Source organism: Podarcis pityusensis (assembly GCF_964106645.2).
Source record: "Podarcis pityusensis genome assembly, chromosome: 10".
Classification (NCBI taxonomy): domain Eukaryota; kingdom Metazoa; phylum Chordata; class Lepidosauria; order Squamata; family Lacertidae; genus Podarcis; species Podarcis pityusensis.
Window position 1 is genome coordinate 18670935 of NC_138035.1, and position 18498 is coordinate 18689432.

At 39.0% G+C, this 18498-nt stretch overlaps 1 protein-coding gene across 5 annotated transcripts in view; it reads right to left on the minus strand.

Annotated features, from left to right (window-relative positions):
- The window catches only part of CACNA1C (calcium voltage-gated channel subunit alpha1 C), a gene marked incomplete at its 5' end in the record, with an annotated part of 488103 nt that overhangs the window by 170350 nt on the left and 299255 nt on the right, over positions 1-18498 (minus strand). For 3 of the 5 annotated variants that reach the window (XM_080971552.1, XM_080971554.1, XM_080971553.1), the window contains 2 exons: positions 3635-3807; positions 7055-7158. In XM_080971552.1, the coding sequence (XP_080827678.1) occupies positions 3635-3807; positions 7055-7158 (277 nt within the window). Of the gene's footprint in view, positions 1-3634; positions 3808-7054; positions 7159-9430; positions 9457-18498 lie in introns of those variants that run through there. The other 2 variants (XM_080971555.1, XM_080971556.1) reach the window with 2 other exon arrangements.

The following is an 18498-nucleotide window of genomic DNA, read 5'->3' on the forward strand; positions in this document are numbered from 1 at the left end:
AAGATAATCCGACATCTGAAATACACCTTTAACTATTAATTACAAATGAAAACAATATTGCAAATAAGAGGTACCATTTAAACGGCAAACATGAAGCAAGTAAGAACCCCATCAAAGATGTATCCAACTTCTGCTTGATTATTTTCTTCATCGTCTGACTTCTGTGCCAATCTGACATGAACAAATGGTCTCGTCCCCATCATATATTTAAAGTGTATGACTTCTCCCAAAGAATCCTGTAATTAAGTTACAGTTCCCATGATTCTTTGTTGGAAGATATGTGGTTTTAATGTATGGTGTGGTATGGAACTGAAGCCTCATTATCACATCATTCCCTTGCCAGAACCAAGTGGTCCATCAGTTAATCTAGCGCTTCTTAATATGATGTTGCTGTCCCTACTCAGTTTTGGTGGTGGTCCGACATGCGCTCTGGACTTCAAGATTGATTTCAAACAACTTAAGGAACTACTGTGTGATTTTGTGGCATTGATTCAGCAGACAAAGTAGGAGTCAAGTTTGCATTTAGGTAGTAAGTAAGCAAACCTGAAAGTTGAAATTCAGGCACCAACATTATAGTATTTAAAGTAATATCTCTTCCAGAAACAAAACATACCACTGGTTACTTTTTGAGATTAATGACCAATAAATGACATTAAGCCCTGAATTTCAATGGTAGATCTTATATCACTGATTATCTGTATATCCAGCAGGCATAAATACTGTCTGTCATCCAATAACTGTCTTCATAATGCATTCCTTTTTCAATCTTCAATATGCATCTATCATAAGCCTTCTAGGATTTGAGTAACACTCTGAAACTGGGTGTTTGGTATACATGGTTTAACATAATGGGTTCCCATTTTTAATATTATACATTCCATATGTAGTTATAGTCAGGCTATTGGCTATTATAGTCAGACTATTGGCCCATCTAGCTCAATATTGTTTACAGTTTACACTGACTGGTGATGGCTCTCCAGTTTCAGACATACAGATTTTCCCTGTACTACCTAGACATGCAAGTTGAACCTGGGACCTATGCATGCATATCTCTTCCTTTTATATAACTAGCTAATTCCCACCATTATGTGGAGAGACAATAGCATATTGTAGGTATGCTTGAGAGCTATAGTGCATAACATAGAGCACATAGACAAGTTGTACACTTCTGTGCAGACTCTTTCAGTTAAGGCTGGTTGGTAGATCTTCTACAAGTTGGGAGTGTCTCCAATACAATGCTTTGCTTTTTTCCATATGACTGAAAAGCAACAACTTATTTGTATGCGGAAAGGAAATGGATACACTTTGATGCACCACTATGATGTGAGTGAAACCTGCTACCTTCCCTGACTACCCTTATATCTGTGGTGAGGGGCATATCTAATCCTAATTCAATTGCATCTTTTCCTTTGTGCACATCAGCCACTCAGTGGGGTGATTCAGCGGTAATTTAGGAAAATCTATTCAGAATCTCTCTTAATAGTATTAAAGCACTCTTTTTAAAAGTAGGATAGAAGTCTGATACACAAATACATTTCTCTGATTTATTATCTTAATTTCTTTTCATAATTAATAACTCTATAGTCATATTAAATAAATTATAATAAATTTGGTTGATTTCAGAAATGCAAGCATTTAGCTAAAGAGCTAACACCACTCTCCAAGGCTTATCTCTTGAGTTTTTACTCAAGCAAAAGTTTTAATGAAGGTGCCTGTACAAAGACAGGATATAGTTTTAATGAAAATCTATGCTTGTTTGGCCATATAAAGAATTTATCAGGTATTATTTATTTGGTATTTGACAGGGATAGCAGAGTATATCTATGGAAATATTTTGGGTTTTCCCTGTCCAAAAGAATATAGCTGATAATGAACATTTCAACAATGAATGTTAAGAACAAAAGAACTGTCTGTTAATTGGCTAATAGTATGAAAGGTTTAAGACCTGGTATTTCAAGATAAATGAAAGAAAAATATCCCCAGGAGTTAATAAAGAGTAGAGGTTTTCTGTGCCGATTAAAAAAGAGCATGAAAGGGTAAGATTCTCTGTATCCCATTTCATTATCTGAAACACTGCCAAATACCAGTGCCCATGGGTGGACAGATTTCTCTTCCACAGTGTTCTGCCTTGCCTGTCTTCCAATTATTCAAAATGAAATTTTCTAATTAATTTCAGAAATGGTGAATGCACTGTTGGTTCTTGTTGCAGCCCTTCATTTCTCCCATTCATCATGGGGTCACCCCCCCACCCCCAGCTATGCCATTTGCAGCACCACATTAAAGCACCACAGACTTATTTTAGCACCCAGTTGTACTCACCATTACATTAAGATACATATATTTTAAGAAGGAAAAAGCTATGGGCATGGGGGGGGGGGGTTATGTGTGCACTCAGTGTGATATTAATGTGATGTCATGATTACAAATTTTGAAAACACAGTGACAGAAAGCAAAAACATTGATGCCACCATGTGACCAGGACAAGGCATTATGACACTAATAAAATCCAGAGAGAAATAAAGAAGGATGGATTTTAGAAACATTCTTACTAATCCCCCTAATCAGTGCTTTTTCTGGGGGAACGCAGGGGGATGCATACCCCTAAACATTTGCGAATCTAAGTTTGGCCTCATTGAGGGGGCGGTATTTCAATATGAGTAGGAAAGTGAGAGCACCCGTAAACATTTTTTTTGAAAAAAAGCACTGCCCCTAATACTGGTGAGTATCAATCTCTCAGTGGAGGTAAGAGAAACGAACAGGCGAGTAGCATTCACAAATGACCGCTCCCCGCTTAAAACGGGGGGCGCCCTTTGCGTGGGAGCGCGCAGCCCCTAGATCTGGAGCGGCTCCAACAGCATAGGCTTGATTTGCCTTCCCTCAGGTGGGATACCTGGAGGTCTCCGCCTACCTCAGTCAGTTGTCCAATCCCACCTGGGGGAAGCGTTGCCAAGGAGACCAACGAACAGGCGAGTAGCATTCACAAATTGGTTGCCTGTTTGTTTCTGAGCCCAATTTAAAGTACTCATGATAGTGTTTAAAGCCCTAAACAACTCAAGTCCCAAATATCTGAAAGACTGTCTGCTTCCCAACAGCTCCTCTTGGGTATTAAGCGGGAACCCTCTTGGTAGATCTGTTGTCCTCTGAAGCTCAGTGTGTGTGTAATGCAGGAGAGGGCATTTTCTGTGGCAGTCCCAAGGTTTTGTAATTCCTTACCACAGAGGTGTGTCTGGCAACTTCACCATATAGTTTTTGGTGACTGGAAGATGCATCTCTTTATCCTGGCTGGCACTGCGGGGTGTGTGTGTCAGGGGACCAAGAATAAATGGGATCCTATGGATCCACAGCCTCCCCCAACATGCCCCCAAGCACCCTTGGAGTACCTGGTTTTGTTTTCCACCATGGACAGTGTTTTTATTTTTTCTGCTGCCACATGACACCTCTGGTGGTGGACCTTCCATTCCCTTCCCCAGTTTTATGTAGCAAACATTGATAGTGTTGCAGTATGGCAAAATTTATCTTAGCAAGGCTTGGGTGCACCCTTCTAAATTCCTGAGCATAGGTTCATTAATGCAGCCCATAAAGAACATTAATTGCTGGCTAGACACCCTAGGACAAACAGAGGAGAGTTGCTTACTGTTTCGGGGCTTCTCTTCATCCATGCCCTCATCTTCATTTTCTGGGTCAATATCTTCTGCTTGAGTTATCCAGTCCAGATATCCCTTCAAGTCCTCCTCCAGCTGTTGTTTCTCTCGCAACTTCTGAAAGTCACCTCGAGCTTTTGCTTTCTCTCTCTCTTTAGAAAACTCCCTGGCAAGAGGGAGGGGATTAAAGGATGAGAACAGGAGACCAAAAGAAAGATAGAAAAGAATTAGCTTGAATTGCACTGGAGATTATAAATTTCCTGCTATGGTAACTTGGCTGTCCATATTAATTTCAACCCATATTAATACATGCGATTCTTCTGTTTTATACACAATGACTTATCTTTAAGATGGTAATGTCAGCTACTTGTTCTGTATCTCAAATCATTTCTCAAAGAGAATTAATGATTATTTTTGTTATTATTTCTTATAAAATGCTTGCAGGAAAATATTATTCTGAATAATCTTGAGCAAACTATTATCTGTACTGCGGTAACATAAGGACAGTCTTTTCTCAACTCAAGGCAAAACTCCAAGCTTCTGTATGTGCCGATGTATATCTGTCATCATGCCAGGCTTTGCTCCATCTTCTCTTAGGAATCTCATAATAAAGACTTTAAAGTGGAGGATTGCAAGAAGCTCCACTTAACCCTCAGGAAGATCAGAAACAGCTCAGTAGATCAGTTCTAGAAGACAGCTTTGCCATAAGGTAGATGGATACATCACAAATATGACAAATGTGGAAAAAACAAAGTGCTTCTACTAGAAGCTGAAGCTCTGTGGTATGGAACTGTAAACAAAAGATGGATAGTGAGAAATCCAATGCCTTTCTCCTTCCAAGCACTGTATAAACATTATTGCACATTGAAGGCTTGTTGAATATTGTTAACACTCTTTAATGTATGGGGAACCAGGAAGTGGAAAATTTAGTGTTCATATTTGTCTGATGCCTCTTTAGATAGTCTGATCATTTTCAAAGCTGCTGTGTACCAACTGCTCCCAAAGTATCAACTAGAAATAATGATTCCCATCCTTATTTCCCATCCTGCTCCCTGTAAACTTTTTAAGTAGAGATCTGACAACTGAACTTGAGACTTTCTGCTTGCAAATAATGAATTTTTTAAAAATAATTCTAGCCCATGGGTAGGTAAACTAAGGCCCGGGGGCCGGATTTGGCCCAATCACCGTCTAAATCCGGCCCGCGGATGGTCCGGGAATCAGCGTGTTTTTATATGAGTAAGATAGATAAGATAAACTTTATTCGCATTAGCCAACGGCCATAGCAACATAAAACAAGCAATATATACAAATAAAATATATACAAATAAAAAAGACAGCAATGGGTGAAAAGGGCAATCAAATGGCCAATATTATTGGCAAATAAGGAATTCTACTACTGTGTTATTGCAAGGATAATATTGGAAAAATTAGTGTTTTTGAAAAATCATTCCACAGCAACAACAGCAAAGTAGTACAAAAACCAGTATCTTAAAATCGGATCTATGAAGGCCTGCTGTCTCTGGGAATATCAAATGAAATTCTTTAAAAAATTCCATCTATGGTGCTAATTTGAATCTATTCAGTATCAATATATGACCAAGAATGACCTCCAAATGATTCCTATTTGGCATTATTCTGTGAAATGACTGCAATTTCCATTCAGTTCCACATCTTACAATGGGCATAAATTATTTATGCTTGTTAGCTGTCATACCAAGAAAGCAAATTATCAAAAGGCTTGTTGACTGAACTACCCTTTCATTCATGTGGGCAATTTCCTCAGAACAAATCCGCAATCTGCTAAGTGTGTATGGTAACAAATGTTTATACAGCTAATGGGCAACCTGCATTTTTCAATTGACATGTATAAAATGTAAAAATTGAAATCTTTCCTATTTTACCACCATTTTTTTTTGTTTCTGACCCCCATTTTTCAGAAGGCTAGAAACAAAAACAAACAAAAAACCTGCCCTGTCCTTCAATGATTAAATGGAGTTACAATGGAGAGTTGTCAGCCAAGAAAAATAATAATCTGAGAAGCACCTTCCAGAGGAAGGATGGGATATAAATTGAATAAATAATCATAACATCAGTAGGTTAAAATTTGTTTCATATACTTCCATTCATTTTTTACCAATTCTTTACCATGATGTCACATGCATAGGGTGATATCCAACGTTAGTCATTCTCAGAATAATCCCATTGAAATTAATGGAAATCACCCAATAAGCAATAGGTATTATTTTTCTCTCTATGGTCAACATTTCATTAAACGGTTATGAAACTGCTTCACTAATGTAATAACAAGAAAAGACCTATGGCATATAGACAACTTATGTGCTTTAATCACTCAGGGGTCTTAGAATTCAAATTCTAAAATTTCGCAAATCCTCTGTGACACACAAGTACATAGCCAACATTTGTCAGTTTATCAAGCCAATAATAATCAAAGTAATTAGATCTGTGCTTCCCAATCCCTACTGAGACCCCATGTAAACCACTCATAAATTCTAGTTATAAGCTCATGAGTTATGATAATGTTATTTACTATATTCATTACTTCCACCAGGGGCAACAGTTTGCATATCGGGGTGAAGTTTCAATCCCAACAATGTTATATATAAGGGTGGGGAGTGTTTTCCACACCTAGCACTGCTAGCTTTTGGCAGTGCTGGCTTTCAACCCCCACCCCACTACTTTAGGCTGCTTAATGCCATACTTTTAATTTAGACTTTCACTGTCCATTTATAAGGTAAAGTTGATCCAAATCCCACTGACATTAGCAGATGACATTGGGAATATGTTGGATCAGGGCCCATATCTTCAACCCAAGAGAAAGAACATAAAGAATAATACAGATGCATGTGTAATTAAACAACAACAATAGTAATTCCAAACATTTTTCCAGGTACTGCTTACCCGCTAAGTACACCGAGAACCAAGTTAAGTACAAAAAATGACCCTATGATGATTAGTGTAACAAAATAGATCCAGGGCCAGCCCCTTCCTATGGCATCATTGACCTGGAAGAGTGGAATGATAATTAGTGTGGAAAGTTCCATTCCTGAGCATTACAAGGCTCCAGTTGAAGGGAACTTGAGTCACCAGTGCTGAATTTGTTGTTCGGTTCAATCAACCAGGAAGTAAATTTTCTACCTACTTTAGTATAGATTGAGTTAAGTATTTGGTCACCTTACCAAGTGAATTTCCTACCACTGTATACTGTGCTGTAACTTGCCTGTCAGACACAGGCAAGACAAAGTCTGGGGAATCAATGTAGAAATCATAACAAATATAACCCTTGGTTTTGCTTGTGACAATTAAAGGATTCTGGTGACACAGAAGAACCCTGATTCTGGAGTCTTGCCCTGCAGCATGAGGGGGAAAAAATAACACCAAAACCAGCAGCTTACCCGCTCAACACACCAAGAACCAGATTAAGAACGAAAAAGGATCCAAAGATGACCAGACTGACAAAGTACACCCAGGGTAACTCATAGCCCATAGCGTCCTGCATCTGGAAAGATGGAGGATAGTTAGAAGATAGAGACAGAAAGCAGAATGGATTAGGGAAAGAAGACAGAAAGGTTTGCAAATAAGGCCTGTGGATAAAACAGATAGTTGGACATATTTTAGCTAATACCTAATTTTAGCTGTTTTGAAGGGCCTTGGACTTAAAATACCATGTGAAAACAGAATGTGTCCATGAGAGTGAAATTAAACCAGATATATTGGGAACCACCTATTTTACTCATTGATATAAGAGAAGCATAACATTTTTATTATGTGCTAGTTACTCCAGTGACCCTTTGTTTAGATTATTATTTATAGCCTTCAGCATATTAAAATATAGAGGAAGAAGGGGGGAAGAAACCCTCAGTTACAAAATATAGACATAATATATTTGTGAACAATTGGATAGAGATTACATTTTTAAAATAATAACAACAAAAAAGTTAAGAAACACCCTTTCCTCTGTGTGTCGTCCCCCCCCCCCATTTGCTGCGCTATCAAAGCAGATGGTCACACTGAATACAGTTTGGGTGGTGCATCAGCAACCATCTAGTTTTGTTTAAAGATTCAAACGTTTATTTCTGTTGTTTTCGGAGTAACCATTTGTACTGAACTACCCAAATTGGAGACCAGGGTTAAGGAAATGTGCTGTGATTACTGCTGTTTTTATACTAAAGTACATTATGTACATATATTTCAGTAAATATCTGCAAGTCTTTACCATGTTTCCTTCCGCTTTGGGATAAACAAGGCATATATGCACTTTGTAAAAAAGCAGCCTTCCCATTTGCACAGCAAGGCTGAACCACAGCATTTTAAAAAATATTATCCAGGAATTCATACTGGGGAAGGTAAAACTGCCCATATAGCTACAATCAAATCCTCTGCTCTTGATTTTTACTCATAAATGTATTCTGCATCAAGCCCAGCATTCTTATGAAATAGTCTGAAGCAATGGCTTCAAGTAGCACATTCCTAAAGCAGAACAATTTTCCTGCCTCCAGGTTCCATCTCTGTTATTAAAGAAAGCAGGGAAAGAAGTATAATTTTGACATTTCATAACTAAGACTTCCACTTTTTACTATAGCATCATGACACCTGAACTTCCTTGTGGCAACTGAACAGGTTGTCCCCTCAATTTCAAATGAATACAAAAGATTTAAAGCCATTGTATTCAAAGCAAACCTGTACAGTATAAGCCCAGGGAGGTAGCCATAGCTCAATTATAGGCCATCTGGTTTGCATGCAGAAGGTCCCAGTTTCAGTCCCTGGTATCTCCAGAAAGAGCTGGGAATGTGGCCCCCCCCCCCGAAATCCTGAAGAAGCACTGCCAGTCAGTGCACAGAATTCTGAGCTACGTGGACTGAGTCTGACTCAGTATGTCAGTTTCCTCTGTTCCTATTAGGAACAATGAATGCTGACACCATGAGGACATTTCTACACTGTGTAGAGTCACTTGAGTGGCAAAAGGAAAAGGGAGGGAAGAGTCTCTGTACTTGGGTGTTGGACAAATGAATATAGGTAACCCTTCTAGCTGCTGTACTATAAAGGCATCCCTGTTGGGTCAAACTAATGATGCGCACATCCTGTTTCTTGCATTAACCTATAAAACATATCATAGACGGAATAAAATTGGGGCATGCTTATGCTTTGCTTTTGTGAATGTTTTACAAGCCCTGTTTGGTATTTGTTCATTATCTAGTCCCCATGCAAAAGACAAAGTGGTTGCTAAAATTTCACAAATCCTTTTGCCTGCCACTGCCAAAGCTGATGCCTCTCTGAAAATGGGGAGCTGCTGTTTGCTCATCAAAGAGGGATGTGAATATACTAATACTGCAGTGCAATGAAATATTTTAATTTTTCAAAGAATATTATGAAGGGTTCCTAAAACTTCTCAGTTGTGGAAAAACCTCTCCCTATGCTGCCAGCTGTAAAGAAAAGTAGCCCTCTTCAGACTCAGTGATACCTGTCCTATCTCTGCTGCCACTATGGTTGTTACCCTGAGGATTATTTTCTGTAGAGTTGAGAAAGCGATAGGCCAAAAGCTTTAGGCTGCTCCTAGAGCTATAATCACTGTTCTTCCATTTTAAGCTACAAATGCAAATTGCAGCTGATTTTCTACCCTCTTGGGAATATTGTAATTTTTCTGCGGGTGCATCCTGACACATTCTGTTCACTCTAGTGGACATGACAAAGTCATGTGGGCAGGGAAGGGTACAATTCACCTGAGCAGCCACTGCTTAAATCAATTGTTTAATCTGCACCATAGTACTTACTGAAGCTGTTTATGGCTGATTTCTGCTATGCCTTGTTACAAAGTGCTGCATTACTGGAACAGACGTGTTTTACATCAGAAGTTTCTAACTGAAAACAACAGACACGTTGCTAAAATGGCTGGAGTCAGAAAGGAAGCAGTTTTTTAATACAATTTTTAAATTGGCATGATAAAACTCCTTAATTTAAGTGCTCTCTCTCTCTCTCTCTCTCTTTCTGTGTGTGTGTGTACATGAGCCATTCAGTGCCAATTTAAATATAAATTAAAGAACAGGGTGGTAAAATGCTCCCCAGGAGGAGGGCCACCAGCAGTAGCTTCCCAGCAACTCAGAGCAGAGCCCCCTCCTTCATCAGTAGCGCTCCTCTCTGCTGATGGAGGCCTGCAATTCATTTTAATACTCTTTCATAGTCATCAACATCAGGATGGTTAGACTGCAGCCTTAGTGAGCAAATTGTGTCAACTTATTCCGATTCAGTGTTGAACAATGGGTTTTCTCAGGAAAGCAGTGGGATAAAACAAAACCTGTGTGGCCTACAAAACGTGGACCTGTGTCTGGAAAGTGTGGTGCAAAATGAAGTCTGGATTAGCCCTTAGTGTGGCAGCACCTACCGTGGTGCTATGTCAGTCACTTTGTAGCTTTCTGTTTTTTATTTAATCTTGTTGCACAATTTGTTTATCCTCCAACTCAGCTAACATCATTAATGATGTTAATGATTAATAACACAAATTAAATACATTTAAAAACACAAAAGGAAACAGCAGCAGAACAACAACAGTATCAAGAAAGAGCAGAAATGCAGCCACTGATCAGTGCAAAAAACAAACAGGTCTTTTGTGAGTGTTGGAAGACCAATAAAGACGAGAGCAGAGGATCTCCCAGAGCAGGAGTTTCACACAGTGGGTTCCTTTCCTGAGTCCCCAGCAATAATAACAACAGTTATAGTCACCATAATTGTCTCAAGGCAATGTGCAACAAAAACTATTAAAAAAAAATGCAGAAAACAGCAGAATTAAACAACAGATTTAAAACAAAACTAAAACAATACCAAACAGACAGTGATGGAAAAGCCCCAATTATCCATCTGGGAAAGTCTGTTGGAACAGGAATATTGCTAATTGTTTCTGGAAAATGCCTGTCATATCATGAAAGGACTGTTATTTTACAGAATAGGAGCAGCCATGCTAACAGCTCTGCTATGAGTTACTGTGGAGCAGGTTTCTGAGATATTTGGAAACTGCAGACTGTAGGGATCTACTGGGTATATACGGGAATCAAGTAGGGACACCAATCTCAGTAGACTTTGGTGGTAGTTCCAATCGGGACTTCCTCTTTGGGCCTTAGTGGACAAGGAGGATTACACAGAAGGAACTAGCCCTTTAGGTATGGAACTTGCATAGGGCTAAGAAAAGCTGCTAAAATTAGGAAAAACAGAGCAAGCAGACTTGCTATCCTGCAGATAGAGTCCCTCTGTTCAACTGTGTTTGTACAATTATCAAGCTATCAGAACTGGAGCAGAGCTACTGCCAGAGAAGCAGTAAATGGGAAATCAGTCCTGCTGCACCACAGAAATGTTTCTTCGCAGTTTAGTTCTTTGTATATTTGTAGTGCAGATAAACAATGCCAAATTCCTATACTTATTTGATACTGACATAATGTCTCCGTCACCCGGGTGTGGGGCAGGGATGGACCAATTATAGGATATGTGACAAAAGACATAAAAATATATTTTATAGAGCTACAGTTGCTATTTCATGGACACTTGGCCTCTATACAAACTGCTGGCTATGAAGGACTTATGATTTCTTGTAAGGAGGACTTGTTTCTAAAGTCTTATGAAACTATCAGCAGAACATTATTTTTCTATTATGAAAAGGAGCACCCTGACTCTATGTTTGGGTTTTTAAAAAATTCTTGGCAATTTGCCAAAGCACATTGACTATGCAGCCATTAATCACAAACCCAAATCCTTGACAGCAGATGTAGGCTTTTTCTGCAGAACTTTTTTTACTGATCAGGGTAGAATCTACACGCATATAAAAACCTTTTTTTAAAATACATTGAATTTCCATAAGGCTCACCATCGCCATCTAGTGTCACATTGTATATTGCACTTAAAACACACTTAAAATGTTTTACAGTGGTACCTTGGGTTAAGAACTTAATTCATTCTGGAGGTCCGTTCTTAACCTGAAACTGTTCTTAACCTGAGGTACCACTTTAGCTAATGGGGTCTCCCGTTGCTGGAGCACGATTTCTGTTCTCATCCTGAAGCAAAGTTCTTAACCCGAGGTACTATTTCTGGGTTAGCGGAGTCTGTAAACTGAAGCGTATGTAACCTGAAGCGTATGTAACCCGAGGTATCACTGTATTTGCAGCTTTATAGCTGAGTCTCTGGTTCATGGGGTCATGGAGAGTTGAACAGGACTACAACATCAAGCTGAGTCCAAAGCCTAGTCTTTCATAGTTTCTCTGCTGAGATGAAAAACTTGCACACAGTAATATTTGATGCAGTCACGCACTACCAAACCAGACCATGAAATCTGCCAGGATGTTTTCAATACTGTTCATTAAAAAAAACACCACACACACACACCAAACACCACACACACATTTATTATAACTGTTCCATCATAAAAAGTTTTTTGGTCCTTAATAGTGCATTTGGTTCTATGTGAATTTCTTATTTATGAGTTGCATGAACTGCACCAAGAAATGATGTTCATCTACCAGCTTCTTAGTTCTATTATGAGATAATCTGTGGTACATACAGAAACATGGAACTGCATTTGGTGAAACTTCATATTGTCAACAGTGCCCAAAACTTCCACATCTGAATTTTAAAACTTGAAAACTCGACAAAAGGAACTGATCTCATCTTGTGGTAAAAGTAAATATAGAAATCAGTAGAAGCAGGGTGTCCTGATAGGGTGCAAGGTGTTGGGGGCACTCAAACCAGCAATTCAGAAAGCAGAGCCCATGACCACTAGAGCAGCTCTCACTCTGAAGGTGTTCCTGCCTCAGTCTCTGCTATGCTGCAGCATCACTCACATGGTGGCTAAAGCAGGAAAAACCACCTTTAATTTCAGCTAAGAACATGGGCCTGCCTAGCTCTATATAACACCTGTTCCAAGTTGTGTTCCACACAGGGCATTTTATTTTTATGAATAGTAGAAGTAGAAAACTTGCCTTATATCATTTGGTAGCTGACCGCCAGCCCTTTCATTCTTGCCTGCACCATCTGGCACCAATCATCAACCTATTAGTATTAGTATTCACATTTGTTTGTCACTTTATTTTCAAAAAGTCTCAAAGCAACTTAAGATAAAATACAAACCTGTAAAATCAATTAAAAAGCAAAGGAAAAAACAACAATGTACAAAACAACTAAAAGGACAAATTCTACCCCACCCCACTAGAAAATGAGCACCACACATAGGTGCCATCTCCTCAGGGCTCTGGGTGCCCGAGCACCCACAAAATTTCCCATAATAGGGACCGGACACCTACAAAATGCACCACGCCCTGTGGAAAGAGCGCAGAGTTCAGGCAGGAGGGGAAGAGAGAGCAGAGTTGGGGGGGAGAGAGTGTGTGCAGAGTTTGGGCGCGAGGGGAAGAGAAAAATACAACTTCACCATGAAGTTGTTACAGTGTCACACTTTTTAACAACAAAAGAGGTGCCGGTACTGCGTAACCTTGCATACCCCCTGAAAAAAATGCACTGACTAGGACTGCAATCTAAACACACTTACTGTGATGAAATACACCCCAATGACACCCAACTGAATTTCTGAGTAAACATGCGTAGCATTGTGCTATTAACTCCCAAATAAATTTGCCTAGGGTCAGGATGCCACTTAAAGACAAAGCCAACAGAACATTTTGCTCTGTGGTTATAGTAGCCCAGAATAGAAATGAGGAAGAACACTGTTTTAGAAAGAAAGAAAGAAAGAAAATCTCCAGATTTCCAGGTAGAAAATATTTTAATGATATACAATATGAGCTCCAATCCTTTGCAAAACTTGCTCTGATTTTTATTTGCTCAAAATATTAGGGGTTGTTTTTTATCATATAAAGTCTCATTTTTATTTCCTTCATGATGAATCAGTTAAATCTTTGCAGAATAAAACTAATGAATGCAAAAGCAATTAGCAATTCAGTGCAATTCAACTGCCTCTATTAAGGAGGGAGGTGCTACTTTGTGTAGTATAATGTCCAGCAATGAAATTCATTGTTATTCACTGTATAAGGAATGGACACATACATGGAAATATTTGTACTGGCATCCCATCTATATATCTGGCAATACAAGTAAATAAACTGGGCAACATCTCAAGTAATGCTTTTTGATACAGAAACCTGTCTTTTTATTTTTACAGATGCAGTCTGAGTCTCCTCTCTGAGAACAAAATATTAAAAGCAAGGAGTCACTTAGCAGTGAGCCAGGCTGTTAGCAAGCTATTCTGGCTCTCTGCCAGTAATAACAGCAGAGGTGGAGGGGAACTATCTTTTCAACCAACATATTTACTTCTCTCCCAAAGTGCAATGAGCCAAGAGAAAGCAAGGCATTGCCAGAGACCCTTATCTGCAGAGAAGCATCCCCAGGAGCCTGCAACTAATCCATTGATTTGTAATGGTTCCTGATGAACTAACCTAAACAATACTCCACCCCAGAGGGATACAGTTGCTTAGTTAGACGTCTGATAAGGATTTGTGAAAGGATTAAGTCTTAGATCTACTATACAACCTAAACATTGAGTGATTTGCCAGGGAAAAAGAGAATAAGTACTTGTCTAACTTTTTTGCATTCAACAATAATACATTTCCAATTACAATCCTCTTGCCTTGCCCTCACTATCTCGAAACCAAGCATTTTCTATTAAGGGTGGGAACTATTCATCCTTCACAAAGCAACAACATGGGAATGAATTATAGGAACTTTCTGGTGGCGTGGGCTTAACATGCAGGCAAGGAGGGACAGATTTCTTATTTATTAAGGGCAGTCATCTTCTGCCTCCCCCAAGAAATGTTGCTACTTTATTAACATAGCATCAATCCCTTTGGACAAATATCGCAAACACTACTGAGTTGTTCAGGGCAGCCATTGTGTGAAGCAACAACAAAGTTTATTTATTTGGTTTGTGTGTTTTCTGGACATTGTAGATCTGTCTTAGTCTGTCTTATTTATTGGGGGGGGGGGCAGGATCCTTTGCCACTTTAAGGTAAGCCCATCCCAACCAAAAGGTTCTTAGATTTCATCTAATTCCAAGGATCAATCCAATTTTTAGGGACATCCCTCCCCCCACAGTAATAGGCTGAATATTCTATGATGCAACTATGGGGGCACGTTTTGTTCCTTAGAAATCTTTAACTGGGGCCTCTAGTGTTTCAGGTAAAATCTGTGCAAGGTCATTGCTTCTGAAGCAAAACTGTGGGCTAGCAACTCAGCTATCACCTAGCAGCAGGCACTCCATCAGGCTCCAGCCGAAGGAGAGAAGAGACTCAAGGCCAGGCATAGGCAAACTCTGGCCCTCCAGATGTTTGGGACTACAATTCCCATCATCCCTGACCACTAGTCCTGTTAGCTAGGGATGATGGGAATTGCAGTCCCAAACATCTGGAGGGCCAGAGGTTGCCTATGCCTGCTCAAGGCTATTCTAACAGCTCTTCTGAGAGACCAGCTGGCTCTGCCTATCTTTCAGTGTCTTCTAGCAGCAACTATTCCATCAAACTACCTGAACTATTTCCATCTCAGCTTCAGACCTGAGAACTTTAACTTTAAGAATTGATACCTGAGTGTGGTTCCCCCACCCCTCTCCTCCTATTTCTCTCCCTGTCTCTATTAATCATTTTGTTTTGTTTTTTGTTTTTTAATGTATTTTTTATTAAAGATTTCTTGGTTTACAAAAATATGTGCAATGTCTATTTTTTCAAGTTACATTTTCTACAGGTCAGTTTCATTTGTTGAGACATTAGTGTTACATTAGGAAGAAAGGGGGGAAAGAGGTGGAGGGAGCCATGGTAGGTGGGGGTGGGGTCAGGTGGCAAAGTTTCTATTTTATTTAATGCATGTGTGGGGGGGGTTTTGTGTCAGCATCGCTTGTGCAGGTTCTTTTTGCTATTCGCTTGTGTACCTTTGGTGGTGAGAGAAGCTGGGGTTAGCCTAGAGTGTGGTTGCTTGTTTGTGATTGGCTGTGGTGAACTTTGTTTTCATGTGTGAGTGGGGTGGGTGGGTGTTTTTGAATCAGGTCAGCCATATTGAAGCAGGGTAAAAATTCTTTAAATAAATAGCATACAACAGGTCTCAGGGCATAGACTGAAACCACATGATTCAGCCACCTTGTTAAAACAAAGCAGATCTGAATCTGAATGGGGGACCACATAAATAATTTCCCTCTACTGCCAGCCCATTCTGTTCACAGTAGCCTACACTTCATATATTTTCTGAATCAACCAACCAACCAACCAACCAATCAATCAATCAATCAATCAATAGATTTTTATTGTTTATAGCTAATGGCCATCACAATGCAATATAAGCACAAATCAAATAACTACAGAACGACAGACTTTACATGCACTAGACTAAAAGAGATGTCCAATGCCCAGAAAAAAACACACACACCAAAAAACCATTTCTTCTGGTCAGCATCCCTAGGGTCTGGCACTTGCATTATCCATAAAGGCTGTCCTTATCTTTCTTGCTGCTAGTACAAATAGTGCCACCCTATCAACTTCTGCCAATAGCCTTTTAATTTTAAAGACATCTGGTTGAACGTCTAAGGCGGTCTGAAAAGGGGAGATTAAATTTGGTTCTAGGTGAATCATATATAATATAATATAAAAGATTCTCAATAGACCCTGATCCACATATACAGAGGTGCTCTTTTGCAGGTCTGCTAGTATATCTCCCAGCCATCATTTCTACATTTTCTAGAAATGATGTTTGATCGTTTTCAATAATTTCCTATTTAAAGTTTGCCCAGTGAAACTTGTATTTTAATCCAGTGCTTGGAATAGACAACATATTCATCAAACACTCCCAGGAGACACAGTGAGGAAATGTGGCCATACATTTAAGTAACTGGTAGTTTGGCAATAACACTAGAAACAAAGCAAAAGTGGATATCACTAAAAACATTAAGGCCAACAATATACTTTATGAAACACATCAGAAGCAGAAAAGTAGCTAGGGAGGTGGTTGGACCATTAGTCCAGAAAGGAGCTACATGTTTGTTAAAAGAGGATAAGGAGGTTGTAGTAAAACTGAATGAATTCTTTCATATGTCTGCACGCTGTGGAAGACGTAGGACACAACCCTGTGCCTGAATTGACCTTTTCAGGAAGGACATTTGAAGAAGTAAGCTAAATAGGCCTCATTAAGAAATTTAAAAGTAACAAATCATCAGGTGCAGATGGCATCTATCCAAGAGTTCTTATAGAACTCAAATATCAAATAGCTGATCTTCTAACATGTAATGTGGCACTCTGGTCAGTGACCGAAATAAATTCATTCAACACATAACGTGTCCCTGAGCTTGGCCTCCATACCAGTTCTTTAAAGGGGATTCAGAAAATTACAGGCCACTTGGCTTAACATCTGTCCAGGTAAATTGGTGGAAAGTATTATTTAGGATAAAATGATCAAGCATATAAAAGGACAAGTCTTGCTGAAGAATCAATATGGTTTCTGCAAATGTAAAACTCTCTTGCTCTCTAATATTTTAGAGGTCTTAACGGCTTCCTGTCTTCTCGGTTCTAGCTCCTGCCCTCTCTGGCCAGCTATGAAGTTACCTCCTTGGACTTTAATACCTGCTTCCATCCACTGAGCATATGGTTTTGTCTAATATTTAAAATACATAGTATTGGACTTGACTGTTTTACATGGGTTCTATATCCTATGATAAGAACCTGCCATCCTCATTTTGCATAATGCATTTTGTGATAGTCAATAATAAATAAGACTGTGTAATTTGAGTTGTGTCATCAGATCCCTGTAAATCTACAATCTCAAAAGGAGTCAGATTCTTTTTTAAAAAACCCCTGGGTGAAGTCCCTGGCCCAGTCAGATATGCCAATCTATTTTATTTTAGCACTGATTATGTGTGACCTATACAAACTCCCTAAAGGACCTTCAAAATGACTTTGATCACAGTGTATTTGCTAGTGGGTCACCTTGGCCAGCAGTGTAAATGTGTTCTTTTAAAAAAAATTTAAGATCATTTCTTTTCCCAAATGGATTTTTTTAAAAGAACCCATAAGGCTCAAAGGCTATTTACACAGAAGGGTTGATTATTATTTCATTGCAAATTCTACAGCATTACGAAGTATCCATCTATTCCTCTGGTACTTAGAAATCTTAGTTATTTAAAAGTCTTTTCATCTTTTACAAGCTTTGGAAATTCACTCTGAAAAGGATAAAGCCCTGACTGTAAGCATGAACATATTCTTCAGGACACTAAGTCTCCAAATGTTAGAGCTGATTTCAGTTCAAATTCTAGGGGCTTTCCCCTTCTGCTTATGTTTATTTTGTATTTACATTTACAAGGCTGATTATCATGAAAGAGATTCACAGTATTACTTCAACTCTCCAAGCTCAGGGTTTTCCATTTCCCAACAGAGAGATGTAAGATTCCTTTGTGTGAGTGTGTGTACAGCATAAAATGCATAAAATGTTGTGTAATGATTTACATAGTCATCTAAATGCTTGAAAAGAAAGATAGTAAGAAATATAATAAGATATAAATTCTCCATGCTCTTTAGTAATGTTTTCATACTTCAAGCTTCAAGGTAGAAAATGCTGAGCATCTATTAATTTACAGCTTTCTGAAGAATATTAGTATCTTCAATACCAAATGGAACATACTGATCACAAGTAGAACACTCAGGTCTTTTGTAAAGGTAAATTCACATTCTGGACATGTTCTGCCCTACACTTTGTAAACTAAAATTTTCCAGCTCCGTCGAAGTTCCCCCCCCCCCAAATTCTTCCTGTTGGTTGTTTGATGCATAATAGTCAGCCACTGATCCTGCAATGTGCCCCTGATAAACAAGTAACGTAGATCAGGATC